Source organism: Urocampus carinirostris, chromosome 5 (assembly GCF_059441175.1).
Source record: "Urocampus carinirostris isolate Australia breed hairy pipefish chromosome 5, RoL_Ucar_1.0, whole genome shotgun sequence".
Lineage (NCBI taxonomy): Eukaryota > Metazoa > Chordata > Actinopteri > Syngnathiformes > Syngnathidae > Urocampus > Urocampus carinirostris.
Window position 1 is genome coordinate 409,999 of NC_142353.1, and position 14,750 is coordinate 424,748.

A 14,750-nucleotide genomic window follows, 5' to 3' on the forward strand; every position below is an offset into this window, starting at 1 on the left:
CTTTATAATATCAAATCATTTCCCTTTCTATTAGCATCATTGGAACATTAAAAAAAATATATATAGCACACAGTAACTATTTCATCCAACAGTAACGATGTCTTAAATTCAAACTAACATTATATTATAATGTATGACACATTCCCATCATGATTCCAAATTATGACAGAAGGCTAAAACTATTTTTAAAATACAACAAAAATTTGTCTAGCGGACATGGGGACCACCTTCGGTTGTTCCCCCAAAGGAAGCTGTGTGATCATGATTATGTATGTTGACAACTGCACCGAAAATGTTCAAAACTAAAAGTGGATGACAAATGTCCAATCATTGTACTCTGAAAAGCTGTACTTCACTTTCACTTTAAAGGACCAAGAAAAGCATCAGCAGCAAAACGCCAAGTTGTTCACATCCAAGTGTAAGTGAAGCTTGCTGTGAAAAGACTATCATCACTTACCAAAATGAAAATTTATAAAACAAAACTTAATCTTTTTTCGTCTTTCAGTAAATGTGTTTTTTTACCGTATAATTTAAACTGCAGCATTTATCCCCCCCTACCGGTTTACCTGCTCATTAAAAACATGATTGGGTTTGATACCGAAGTAACAGTACTGAGAAGGTAAAACATACCTTAGCTACATGCCAAGAAATAGCAATGATCATACCAGCAATGTCTTAGAATGCCAACAATTGGCAGACAAATCATAAATTATTATTAGAATATATTATATTATATATATATATATATATATATATATATATATATATATATATATATATATATATATATATATATATATTTTTTTTTAAAGCACGTAAACAAAATCAAATGTGAGGAAAAATCCAGTTGTGATTTGAACGTTGTGTGTCGAAGGCTGTGGAAGGGCAGATAAAGCTCCACTGCCATAAACGGTACATGCGTTCATTCCAAAGGCAAAATAAGTCTTTTTAATGTTCAGTTTTCACATTGTTTTGGGGTAGCTTAAGTATGTGCCACATGCTCAGCTGCTTGTTATGGCTCATCAAGATGTTTGTGTTCAAATAGGAACTCAATTACAACGCAAAATGCCACTAAATTCTTGGAGATACTATAAAAGGACATCCAAAATCCGTCCAGAAAACATGACAATAAAATGTGTATTTAAAGCAACAAGGATGGCAGCAAAAATGGTAGAGTAGCCGTTTGAAGTCTTGAGTGTGGTGTATGGGCTGTGAGAAGTGTCTGCTTCCAGGAGCAATTTAAGTCCTGCTGGGATCCATTCACGCAGAAAGAACAGCATATTGGATCAACTCAGCACATCATTGAATGGTAAATGGTCTGCATTTATATAGCGCTTTTCAAGTCAATCATTCTATTGCCACCTTGTCCAAAAGATTGTCTGTTTCTCTTGTTATTCCTGTGCCTCCGGTTACAAATCAAACACGTTTTGTTTTCTCCCCTTTTAGATTTCCATCTCCATGGCAACTTCACATTGCATACTTCTGGGTCCATTCCCTTGCTAATTTGTTGTACCTGCAAAAACCCCTTCGGTCAAGTTGCAGCCTAAAATGTTTGATGTCAGCTGGCGCATGCATTTTTGTAGACTTACTTTTCCCTGTCAGCCTTGTATGTATGTGCAATCTCTGGCACCAAAGGATCATCGGGATTTGGGTCACAAAGGAGGGAGCAGATTGATAGTAATACTGTGGAAATATCATAAACATTTTTTTTAAAAGAAAACATTGGTCTATGAGCGGGATTAGGGTAACAGACAATCTAAAATGCCCAGAGACTAACACGAATTTGCTCATTTATATAAAATCCATCTTCACGTGTAGTACAACCATATCTGATCCCATACAACTGGAACAGGTTATACTGAGGTTACAGTATTTAAAGACCAGTATTCAATTTCAAAATGCCACAAGCTGCTATAAATATGGAATGAACAAGTGAAGCGAGTTACCACTGGACTGTGACTGACTGTATTCAGAGGTTCAGCAGAAGTATTGCATAGTTCAAGTGATGATTACTTCCATTACAGCCATACATTACATTACATGTTATAAAAGTGCCGTCAACATTTGATAACTATCACTTGTTGCTTTCATACAAAGGTAAGTATCTTATTATAAACACACAATATATAAAATACAATGATCTTCACACTAACAAATCCCAAAACTAGCAAAATGAAGTGAATAATACAAACATTCTTCATTATTTTTAGTTTTGTATACAATTTGTATTAATGCAGTTTTTATTTTTGTTTACAATTTCTTGAATTTTCTTGTGCTAAGTTTGATGATTTAGTGGAAGGTATCACGCAATTAGGGATGCACTGAAAAGAAACTTTTTGGCCCAAACTGTAAACCCTCTCAAGGGTTTTAATTTTTCTCTTAATTTGCATGAATACCCGTCACAAATATGGCTTCAGAAAAATCAGGCAAAGTCTGGAAAGACGTGTTGCCAAGATTATTATACATTTAATCGTCCAAGATATGTGTGAAAAATAGAAGAAAAAAATGTCAAAGACTAAATACCCTCCTTTAATTGTAGAAAAGTGCTTAAGAACTCCTATTTAGTGTTTTGTTCTTTGTGGTGTATTAGCATACCTTTTGATACTGTTAGTGCAGGTGACCACTGTGATCTGAGTATGTCCAGACAAATACTTCCATTGCTGTTGATATTAGGGTGATAGATCTTTGTTGTAAATGCAACCTGTAATTTAAACATTAAAGGAAAAATTAATTCCAGGGAAAGATTTCAAATTGTATCAAACTACTGTATTTTCCACACTGCACTCAAGGGTACAGTCTTGCGTGTGCCATTGTTGTACCAGTACTATACACACACAAGGCGTATCTGATAATTGGGTTCGGGTGACAAATACATTCCAAGGGCCAAGACTTCAGCCTTTAATGTTTTCATGGTGTCCTCTGCTACGTCCTAATCTCTCTCGCACGCACGCACATACACACTCTCCGATAGAGTCAGGTGTGCGTGCGGCTTGACGTGAGCACACATAGTGGTACAGTTTGATAGTGGAATAAACCAAAATGTTATTTATGAAGCACATACGACGATGACGCGTGGAATAAACTTCGATTTTCTACATAAGGGATGTACTCGTTCATTCTTGGATTGACTTTTCGCACATGTCATCACGTTGAATGCAAATTCGTGTGAGGGGCGTGGGGGGGTGGATGGGGGTTGTCTGCAGGGAATTGGAAATTAGCCACCATAAGTCACGCCAAATACATAGCTACTGTAGCTGAAATAAAAATGATAAACAATTTGAGCAGCTTTCGGTTACAGTCTATTTAAAATTTGATGGCACCGTGGATAAAACATGAGCATACAGACCTAACGTTAGTGTCTTACTTTTGCAATAATGAGGTGCCTCGACCTATCAGTGAGCAACGCGTACCGGTAAGCCAACCGGCTCCGAAGAACTGATAAGCATCCAGACTTTTATAAAATTATGGATCAGCACAGGTGTATGGGGATACTCCATTTACAATAAAGTGGTACAGATTGTGTGGACTGAAATCAGGAAGACTGGGCGATTTGTTTAGATGTGTGAATATGTCAGAAGGAAGACAGTACTGGTGTGTAGTTGGCATAGCCTAAACAATCTTCCGCACTTTTTGTCCGACAAGGTGCGCAATCTCACCTGACAGCTGCACAATATTTGTTTCACTAGTCATTGCCAATGGTGTTGAATTGTATAGCTTTGTTGTTGTTTTTGTCCACTGTTTACTTGCCTTGTCCACTGTTTACAACAGTTTTCTACCGCCATCATGTTCTTGTAATGTAAGGTCACGAGTGTGCCACACTTCCCCCTTCAATGTTCTCATAGTGTCCTCTATACTACAGCCCCTTTACAACAAGACATGCACACGCACACACATAGGGCGCACTGTACTCAAGGTTCTTAGCCCAATTTGATATTTTATCCTATCTATTTTGATGAAGACAGCAATGTTTATCTACAAATACCACACGTTTTGAAGAAAACACAGTGGTACCTCGTTTTACGATAGAACCATCTTACAAATGTTTTGGTATCCGAAGTTCGCGTCTGACTGATTTCTTCCTTGTTATACGATTAGTTTTCCAGGATCCAAAGTCATTGACGCTACCATTAAAGGTTCGTGCAGGTACGCACCAATCACGTCCTGCGTGTATCAGCTAGGTCAGACCCTTGCAACCCTCCTGCATTAAATTGCACAACGGTTTAGTCCGTTAATTTATTGGTTGCAGCCACCCGTTCATTTCCGCCATTGCACATTGTTTATGTTTCCAGCCATGGGTCCTGCAAAAAGAGGAGAGAAAAAGAGAGCCAGGGCTCTACTTACAATCAACAAAAGCAAAATATTATAGCTAAATATAAAAGTGGAGGTACAGTTGCAGATTTAGCGAGGGAATAAAGCAAAATGGAGGACTGCAATAAATAAATATATGAAAAAAGCTTCTTATGATTTGGATACATGAAAAAGAGCTTGCAGGGAACACGATCACGATATTAAAAGGCAGAAATTAAGAAAGTGTTAGCCTTCTAGGAAAATCTGCAGGCTTTTATCACGAAAAGACATCTTGATAAAGCCAAAAGCGGACGGTCACTAGAGATGTTAGATGAAAACTGTCTGAAATATTTAAAAAACATTCCGAGATCTAAACAGAAAAAAACCCAATGCTGAATCGCTATTTTATGCGTCCAGCGACCGAACTGGCACAGTGAGTGGAAAAGCGTGCCAAGACATTTAACTGACTTCATACATTTTCTCATTTAAATTCGCGTGTTTTTATTGTTCTTTTTTTTTAACTGGTCTGGGCTAGTAAAGCTTCGTAATGTACAATACCTTCATATTTTGCATTTCTTGTCTTTTTCATACTATTTGGAATATTTGTGAACATTGACTGAACATTAATTAGTGTACCAACAGGCCAGTTGCAATGAATTCATTTAAAGACCTTGGAACGGATTAATCCCGCCTCAATTCATTTTGGTTTCATTATGCAATACCACTGCTGGAAAAAAATCAAATTCGTAAGTAGAGGTACCACTGTACATCGATGTGCATCTTTTGGTCATCAAGACACAATAACTGAAACGTTAACACATTTTCTATATTTCATAGTGAATGATTACCGTATTTTCCGCACTATAAGGCGCACCTAAAAGTCTTGTTTTTTTTCAAAAGCTGACCATGCGCCTTATAACACAGTGCGCCTTATATATGGCTCAATATTAAATTCGCAAGGTCTCGCAACTACGAGAAACAGCCGCCGACTCCATTTTTCGCGCTGTGCATACTGGGAAATATTAAACGATTGGTAGTTGCCGGGGCTCGTGTTGTATTTGTTTACTAAGTGGCAAAATGGCTACCCCATTAAACTGCTTAATTCATATTCAACAAATATAGTATTTGTCTGAATCCAGGGTTATGACTGGTGAAGATGTAAAGCACAATTTACCTTAAACAAACGCAGAATTATTCAGAATGTCACGTTTGAGAGAGAGAGAGAGAGAGAGAGAGAGAGAGAGAGAGAGAGAGAGAGCGAGATTCTCTTTCATACGTGCATTTGTATAAGAAAATGGCTCCTGTTAAGAGACACGCGTACAACGCCGAGTTTAAACTCAAAGCGATCAGTCACGCAGCACAACACGGCAATAGAGCGGCAGCGAGAGAGTTAAACTTAAATGAATCGATGGTACGGAAGTGGAGAAAGGATGAAGATAAGCTCCGCCAAGTAAGGAAAACTCAACAAAGTTTCCGTGGCAATAAAGCAAGATGGCCAGAGTTAGAGGAGACACTTGAACAGTGGGTTGTTCAACAAAGAGCGGCAAGCAGAAGTGTCAGTACGATAACTATACGTATGAAGGCAACAGCGCTGGCACAAAAACACCGGACGTGTTGGATGGCCCATTCACTGAGATATGGTCAATTCGAACACAGCAGAAGAAGAATTCGAGGGATTCGTCGATGAGGAGCTTATAGAGTGATCTTTGTTTTTCTTTTGTGTGTTTACGTTTTACATTTTACAGTTATTATGTTATTGCTTTGCACTCGTTGTTTTTGCACATTACGAGTGTCACTTTATTGCGATTGCACTAACGTTTCATTTAAAATAACAGTATCAGACGTTTTTTTCTTTGCGTGTTGACTAAATGGACAAAAAATAAAATGATATGTCGATGTTGTTCAAAGATGTGTCACGAAAATGCTTTACCTCAGAGAAAATAATAAAACGGCTGTTTATTTATTTTGGGAGTGAATGGAGTTGTGGAAAGCTTGTTTGTTAATAAAGTTTGACCTTTTTGAATATTTTGTTGACATTCCCTTGAGCGTGGCAACATCTAGAGGTTGCATAAAGTAACTACATTCTCTACTGTAGTCAAGTCGTCACATTTATTTACCGTAAATAGCCCTTAATCCCAAAAATGTCTCGAAGGACTGCACAGGATTACAATTACAAAATTGCACAATTACCTGATCTTAAACCAGCATGCACTTATAGCGCCTTATAATGGGGTGCGTCTTATGTATGGCATAAGTTTTAAAATATATCATTCATTGAAGGTGCGCCTTATAACATGGTGCGCCATATAGTGCGGAAAATACGGTACTCACCTTTGGCGGTTTGAATGGATAATCTGTAGGAAAGTGGATGGTAAGAAAAAACACTCCATTCTGATAGGGACTGTCACTCTAGTGGGATCAAACCAGAAAGTTACATGTCTAGCATATATTAATTATCATATAATAGTAATACTTACAGGACCCATTATTGTCGCCTGCCAATGAAACACTGTAACATAAAAAACAGTGATAACATTGCAAGTGATAATAAAAGAATTTCAATTAAATATCTAACATATTCTGTTGGAATTGGATAGCACATGTACACAATATATATATATATATAAACAAAAAGTCTTAGTAGCAAATTTCAAGTCTTTATTACTTGCAATAAAGGATTGATGTTAATTGAGTAAAGAGGTTGAATGTCTAAAACTGAATCTTACAAGAGCAAAAAGGGTCAATATTTGAAACTAATATGAAAAAAACTAACTATTACTCAAAACAGATAAAAACGTATCCAATGCTTTTTGAACAGTCTTGGTTTTGGTCAGCATGACACAAAATAATAAATAAGACGGCTGCCTAGGACAGTTGTCCCGAGAACAGTCATTGCCACCTTCAAGTGGAGAATGAGACACATACTGTAGCTGAAAGCTGAAGATGTGGATAATTCATAATGTGCTGCAGTCAATCATTTTCATTTAAAAGAGTTTGGAAGGGAAGTTGCACTAGAAAAGATATACTGGAGCCTTTAGGTATTGCTGAGCAAACCCTGTTTAAGATTTCAGAAAATCAGAACAATCCTCAATCATAGCTAGAATGTTGTGGTCCAAAATAACTTTTTTTGTATTGAACTTTTGAAGCTTTGGTAATCATTTCACAATTGAGCCCACAGATTCTAAGGGAGAGTGGAGAGGCACAAAATCCGCATGGCTTGAGTTCTGATGTCAGTGATGAATTGATGATCTGATGTCATCAGCTGGTGTGGGTCCAATTCGTTTTTTTGAACTCCTGAATTCTTGCTCCTTCTGCTGACAAGCTTAAGGTGCTGGATTTCTAGCATGATTTGTCTTTTGTGTAGAGCAGGGGTCGGCAACCTATGGCACGCGTGCCAGCAGTGGCACGCGAGGGGTTAACCAGCAGCACCCGAGCGCACGGCCAAATAATAATAATCATTTATTTATTTTTTAGACATCTTCAGTTGCGCAACGTTATGTAAAGGATTTACGTTAGGCTTTACGTGGGTTTTTCAGTGTGAGTTTGCCCGGCGCCTCGCAGAGAGAGAGAGACCCAGCCAACGAAACACACGCGCGATAAATTAACGAATCATGATTGTGTATGCCGAGAAATGCACCTGCCGAAATTTGCATCCCATGACGTTGGATCATTTGGACTGGAAATAAATGACACCGTTGCAGTTACAATGTTAGGCACAGGATGATCTGTTTATTCAAGTAAAATACAAAATACAATTATTGACGTGTTACGTCTCGTTTGACGATGAGAAGAAATCAAACACGTTCGTCTCCTCTTTATCTGTTGATGATTTGACAGTTCATTTCAGCATAATAAGATTTATGGTAGAGTGCATAACAGTTTCAATACGAGCGATTTGAGTAGAAAAAGGCAAAATAAACACTTTACATGCTCAAAAGTGATTTATATACTGTCTGCATTACCGTTCGAATGCATTCACAACAAATACAAGACGGAATAGTTTAAGTAGTATTACATTCCCAACAACAAATGCAAGACGAAATGGTTTTTGTTATATGTTTGCCATTACATTCCCGAAAAATGATATAAAAGTCATATAAAATGCGGTAAAAGTGGTTAGTAGCGGGAGTGACGTGTGCGCGCTCCCGCTACGGGATGCAAATTTCGGCAAGAGTGCATTTCTCGGCAAAACAACGCTCCTTGAGCGAAAAGGTCGCGCTCTCTCCAACATGTGTGTGTGCGCGCGCGTGCCTTCTGCATTGCTGCTGTTATTTCAAGTTTTGATATTTTCGGCAACAAGATATTATTGATGAATGGTATAGTAGCTGATCATATTACTTGTTTTTTGATTGTAGTTTATAGTTGATGAAGAATGGTTGATTCTGGTTAATTCTTGTGGTAAAAATTGAAGTCAGAATGGCCACAGGCCTTTCCACATGTTGTTTATATTCATATTTTAGTTAATTGTTAAACAAGAATAGTGGAAGATAAATAGGTCAGTTATACCAGTGTGCCGCAGGAATTTTATCTTTCCAAAAATGTATTCAGTATTTTTGCACTCTTCAGATGAGGAACTGTAATAGTCATTCAGATTCAGATCTACTTTATTGTCATTCTAGTACACGTGTATACAGAACGAAATGTCGATGCATCTGACCCCCACAGTTTCCTTGAATGTACAGATATAAATAAAGTTGTATTGTATTTTGGCTACGTATAGTATTTTACCATAGTGCCGATAGTGCAAGAAGAGTAGCTAACCAGATGTGCAAAATGGGCAGTCAGGTTAACAAGTCAGGTACACAGTAACATTAACACTGTAACAATAACGCTGTAATTACAATAGTGCAGAGAGCAATGTGCAAGGAGTGGCAAGCTATAAAAAACTGCCAGTAGTGCAAAAGTCAGATTAGCAGCCGATTAGCATCCATATCAGTAGGTGGCAGTACATTTTTATATACTTTTTATGTACTAATTATCTGCTCTTGAGGTAGCACAGTACATTTCATAACTTAATTTGTTCAACATAGCAGTTTAAGATTGTACTGTAAAAAAATAAAAAACACAAAGCACATCATTCTTTTTTATATTAAGTTTTATTTTCTTCTATTTATATGCTAATTATCTGCTTATGAGGTAGTACAGTGAAATATTTGACATAACTTTATTTTCAAACATTTTTGACGGACGGTATGCATCGGAACTTTTTTATAAATAAAAGTGTAGCTTGGTTCAAAAAGGTTTGAAAAACACTGAGCTATACGGTTAAAATGTCTATCCATGTTGTATATTTGGACTGGTGTAAAATGACAGCTCTGTTGGATATTAAAAAAATGTTGTGCGAGTCATTAATCTTGGTGTGGCACACTGATTTACAAGGAAATTTGAAAGTGGCACTCCGCACCGAAAAGGTTGCTGACCCCTGGTGTAGAGTCTAGACTGCCTTAAATACCAGATGCTAGTTCAATGCCCAATCTCAGGGTGTTATTATTGTGCAACGCACACACAAATTAAAACTAAAGAATCCATGACTTTCACACCAGTGATTGAACAATGCCACTGGCAGATATTTTTAACTGATTTCTGAAGTTTCTAAGCCATAATGAAAAACAATCAAGATGCCTTGAACTACTTTAATATATGTATCAAATGATGAGATTAGAAAAGGGAATATTTAAATGATATTCTCACTCTCTATGCCAATCTTGCAGATTTTACAAATTGGTTTCAGCTGTGAATGTAAACCCCTAAATTGAGGGAAATTAACTGTCCTGTACAATCAGAAAACCACATGTTACAGCTCTTACAATCATCGCCAACAGGTCCCGCAGAGCATTGAGCAGGGGGGTCCCTCTGTAAGTCAGACAGCTCCTAATGGGAAAATGTTACACATTAATTACACCGATATATTTATGTCCCGTTGGTGTTTTGTGTCTGTGTGCTCAATATGAAATCAATGGGGGTCTGACAGCTATGTTCCCGGTTAAAAAAAACAATTGCATTAACTGTTGCAAAGTACGTCACTTTACTGCTTCTTTCTTTGGTACTGAAACCTCATTTTTAGCCAAGGTTTACTTTTGAAGAAAGTCACACTCATTTTTAAGATTAAAGGTTAAAACCTCAATATATAATTAGGCAGGATTAATTGTAAAAAACCCAATGCTATTAGACAAACATTTCCAAATATTGATTACTACAGTCAGGTTAGGGGAGGGGCCAGGGACCTTTTTTTTACCAAATAGCCATGAAAGCAAAATATTTAGTTTTTTTCAGTGCCTATTGCGCCATACATTTTAACACAAAATTCGAAACAATATTGATCTTGAGATCTAAGCTAATTCTAGGGTGCATTTTATTTTACTGTGTGACATTTGATGATTTAACAAAACATGTGAAATAATAATAACTATCATTATTATTATTATGCCATAGCCTGTGTTTCATATCAACATATATGCCACCTCAAATTTGTCTCCCTCCCACAGTTACTTATGATCAGTGAGGTTCATTTTGACTGGCATTTAGTCATTAATATTAGTTTAAAAAAAAAAAGTTTTTTCTAGGGGTTTCACAAAATACTCCGATTGAGAATGATACGGAGGTATTTACCTTCAGCTATGTGACATGGTCACAGTTCAAACCTTGGGAATTGAGTAATCATCCTCCATTCCGTTTTACAAATGCAAATCTTTGACATCTTTGAACTCTACTAAAATGTGTCTAAAAAGTCCTTTTGCACATTTTTTCTCAATTTACACAAACATACACTTGAAAAGTATCCAGGAAATGGTAGAAGGCAGACATCACACTCGCATGTGTATTCTCATACATCTGATTGGCCAAAAGACACAGGGAAGAATGCTAACAATATTTCTTCTTACCAGCCTTGAAGGTAGAAAAGCGTAGCAGCACTTATGCCGCTATTGGTACAGTGTTGCAATCACAGCCTAAATGCATTAAAAAAGGGATTTTATCTCTGAGCTAGATTTTCCCATGAAAAAGAGACACACCTGGCTCGAGAGACACACAATTTTGACCCTCGGTTATGATATTATTGGGTGGCATTTTGACAAACACTAAGCAGAAACAATATTTAGTAAACACCATTTGAGTAGGTTCTATGATAGCAATTTTCACTGCACTGATGTTTTGGTATTTTGATGAATTAGTGTACTGTGAAAGACATACAATTTTGGAAAATAAAACTGCCACATTGGCATTTGTGGTTTTCAACTGGTCTGACTTCAGGACGCATCATCGGAATCTATTTACACACTGCAAACCAAATCCAGAAAAACATTCCACTTCTCAATTTTTATTGAAAGAAGGATTGTGCAGTTAAAAAACAGAAGCAGAATATATTCACATTTCTAGAAAAAAACAACAACAGCAAAACAAAAACGTCTTCAAGTAATACTATTAGCTTTAACCCTAATGTTGTATTCAGAAGGCAACACTAAAACAATTGGATTAAAAAATGGACCACTTTGGGTCAAGACTAAATCTATAAATTACTTGAATTGAATATGTCAAAAATGTAGATGTTTCACACTAAATAACTCAGCTAAAATTAGACATTTTGATTTAAAGCAAATTATTGAACTGCTACTGGAAACATTGATTCTTAACTTGACTGACTTAAGGACCTACCATGGCAGTTTAATTACAAGGCGCAACCCAAATCAAGGAAAAATTTTCTTAAATGTATTGAATAAAAGTAATGTGCAGTTTAAAGCAGAGATAGTAGAATATGTTCACATAAAAAACTAGCAAAACCAAAATGACTTCAAGTAATTTTATTCCCTTTGATGCTCAATTACCTGGACATTTAATTAAATTTAAAGTCCTTCACTTCAATGGCTTTGTCTTCAAGATAATAAAATCCACATGTCAAATATTCTCTGCTGAACATGTGTCCGAAGAAATTTTACCCTTTTCTGTGGTGGAAAATGTGGGCGTTAACTCGCATTTGCAGGGAATTATTTCCATCTACTGTTTGGAGTTTGACTGGCCTTCAGTTTTTTTCCCATTCTTAGCATTACGTTGCTAAGGCAAAGGCCCGCGACCCACTTTTGGTCCCGACCTATTAATTGAGAAACACTGATCTAGATAAAAACAGGCCAGAATTAGTAAACTGAAATTGTATGAGGGCCGACTATTTAGTCTGGCGCTCTTTAAACAGTCTTTAATGAATTAACCCTCCATAAAAGGTTTGCAGTGCTTGTCCATCAGCTCGCAATTGTAGCATTATCATTTGACTCACAGGGTCTCATAAACAAAACGCTGCTGTGCTGTTAACACAGCTTCCAGTTCTTCACCTTTTCACAGCGTTTGTTTCCAGTTTGCTTTTTTGTAGTCAGCATGTTTGTCTGGCAGTGCCTCTTGATATCATATTTCTGAAAACAGCCACAGTCTCCTTGCAAATTAGGCAGACTTAGTTGTTTCAGATTACGGTGAAAAATTTACTCAAATTTTCACTTGTCCTGGACGCAGCAGCCCACACAGTAAACTTTCCTTTTCTCATTTGCAGTCGCCATGTTGGAAATGGCCCTGCAACTGGCCGGCAACCAGTTTAGGGTTTCCCCTGCCCACTGCCCGAAGATAGCTAGGATGGGCCCCAGCATGACCGTGACCCTACTGAGGATAAGCGGTACAGATAATGGATGGATGGATGTTGGAAATGGGGTGGGCTACAACTTTCACAAACAAAGTAAATAATTGACAATCATTTTTTTTTAAAGACAGCGATGCAAACATACAGTATTGTAATATAAATAAAAGAAGCAAATATTATAAATAAAAGTAGTTATGTTCTTACATTCCGCAGCGTAGTTGGATCCATACCTTGATGTACATATACAACACAAAATATATACATATTTTATTCTATTGTCTTCCGTCTTAAACTTTTATATATGAAGCGTGAGAAGTTCTCAGTGAAATTTTGGTTAAAACATGTGCTTGGCTCAAGGCATATTTTATCAGTCGCACGGCGACTGGGTGGGTGGCGCACAGCTCCAAGATGCAGAGGTTCAGGGTTTAAGTCCAGCTACAGCAGCCTCCCCGTGTGGAGTTTGCATGTTCTCCCGGTGCCTGCGTGGGTTACCTCCGGCCACTCCGGTTTTCTCCCACATTCCCAAAACATGCAAGTCAGTTTAATTGGCCAGTCCAAATTGTCCCCAGGTGTGAATAAGCGAGTGAGTTGTTCGTCTCTGTGTGCCCCTGCAACTGGTTGGCAACCAGTTCAGGGTGTCCCTTGCAACTGGCTGGCAACCAGTTCAGGGTGTCCCCTGCCCACTGACCGAAGATAGCTGGGATGAACTCCAACACCCCACGACCCTACTGAGGATAAGCGGTACAATTAATGGATGTTGGAAATGGGGTGGGCTACAATTCTCACAAAAAGCCAAGAGCTCGGTGGCCAAAGGGCTACTGCTATCATCTGATAAAATAGTTATTTTCTTGGGGCTGTGATCAAAGTCTCCTTGTACAAGAGCTGTCTCCAACACTATTAAAATCTATCCAGCAGAATAAAAATATTGGCCAACCGCGCTGCCCTGTTTCGCCAGCCCATAAATGGAAACAGCAACACCAGATTCAATTTTGGCAACCAGCTTGCAGCTGTCATTCAGACAACACTTGAGTTAGTTCTAAAATATGCGTTGACACTATCAAAAACTAAAACCAAAGGTCTATTTTCGTACACATTCGAGGAAAGACAAAAAAACAATGATGTCAGTTGATGTCCGTCAGTATGATCTGTAAAACTCCGGGATAAATCGCCAATTGACTTAAATGAATGTAATCTTGCCTCCTCGATGAAATAACAGTTATCTGGAGGCAGGTTAGTTGTTCTCAATCGGCGTTACTGTGGCAACAAACACACGATGCCAACCGAGATAACTTCGCCGGTCTTTTGTTTTTATTAAAAAAAAAAAAAAAAAAAAAAAAAACAAGAACATCATCTTACAGCAGCGACAATAGGAGAGTCATTATAGGAAAAATATATTATACAATCAACACACCGTTGCTGAGTGAAGTGCAAGTAACTCATGGAATATGCAACACTCACCTTCTGAATTCTTTTCAACGCCATTGCCCCAATAGCTGTGCTTGGTAGCCTGTCAGATAACAGTTATAAACATATACAATGTATGTTCGGAGGTGGCGTGATGCCCAAATTACACTTTACGACAGGTTACGGACAGTCACGTCAGCTCTAGAATGACTTAAGTTGTTTGCTAACCAGAGCCGCTAACATTAGAAACCTCTCTCTCTCTTTCTCTCTCTCTCTCTCTCTCTCTCTCTCTCTCTCTCTCTCTCTCTCTCTCTCTCTCTCTCTCTCGCTCTCTCTCTCTCTCTCTCGCTCTCTTTCACATCTTGGTTACTAGTCATAGAATTGACAAGGGGCTTTCGAGTTGTACCCCTGCGGTAGTATTCCCGCCCTCTTGCAGCCAACCGCG

General features: G+C 37.9%; 1 protein-coding gene across 2 annotated transcripts; it reads right to left on the reverse strand.

The window, feature by feature from the left end:
* Nucleotides 1-799: 799 nt before the first annotated feature.
* On the reverse strand, nt 800-14,743 carry ube2d4 (ubiquitin conjugating enzyme E2 D4). Of its 2 annotated transcripts, XM_088335301.1 has the most exons (7): nt 14,360-14,743; nt 10,095-10,158; nt 6,765-6,796; nt 6,619-6,696; nt 2,596-2,701; nt 1,590-1,683; nt 800-1,513 (listed from the first exon to the last, which is right to left on the reverse strand). In XM_088335301.1, exons 1-7 carry the CDS (start codon nt 14,381-14,383, stop codon nt 1,468-1,470), a joined length of 444 nt encoding a protein of 147 aa, XP_088191427.1. In that variant the 5' UTR covers nt 14,384-14,743; the 3' UTR covers nt 800-1,467. The 2 variants fall into 2 exon arrangements, with proteins under 2 accessions (XP_088191427.1, XP_088191428.1); XM_088335302.1 differs by lacking the exon at nt 6,619-6,696.
* Nucleotides 14,744-14,750: the final 7 nt, after the last annotated feature.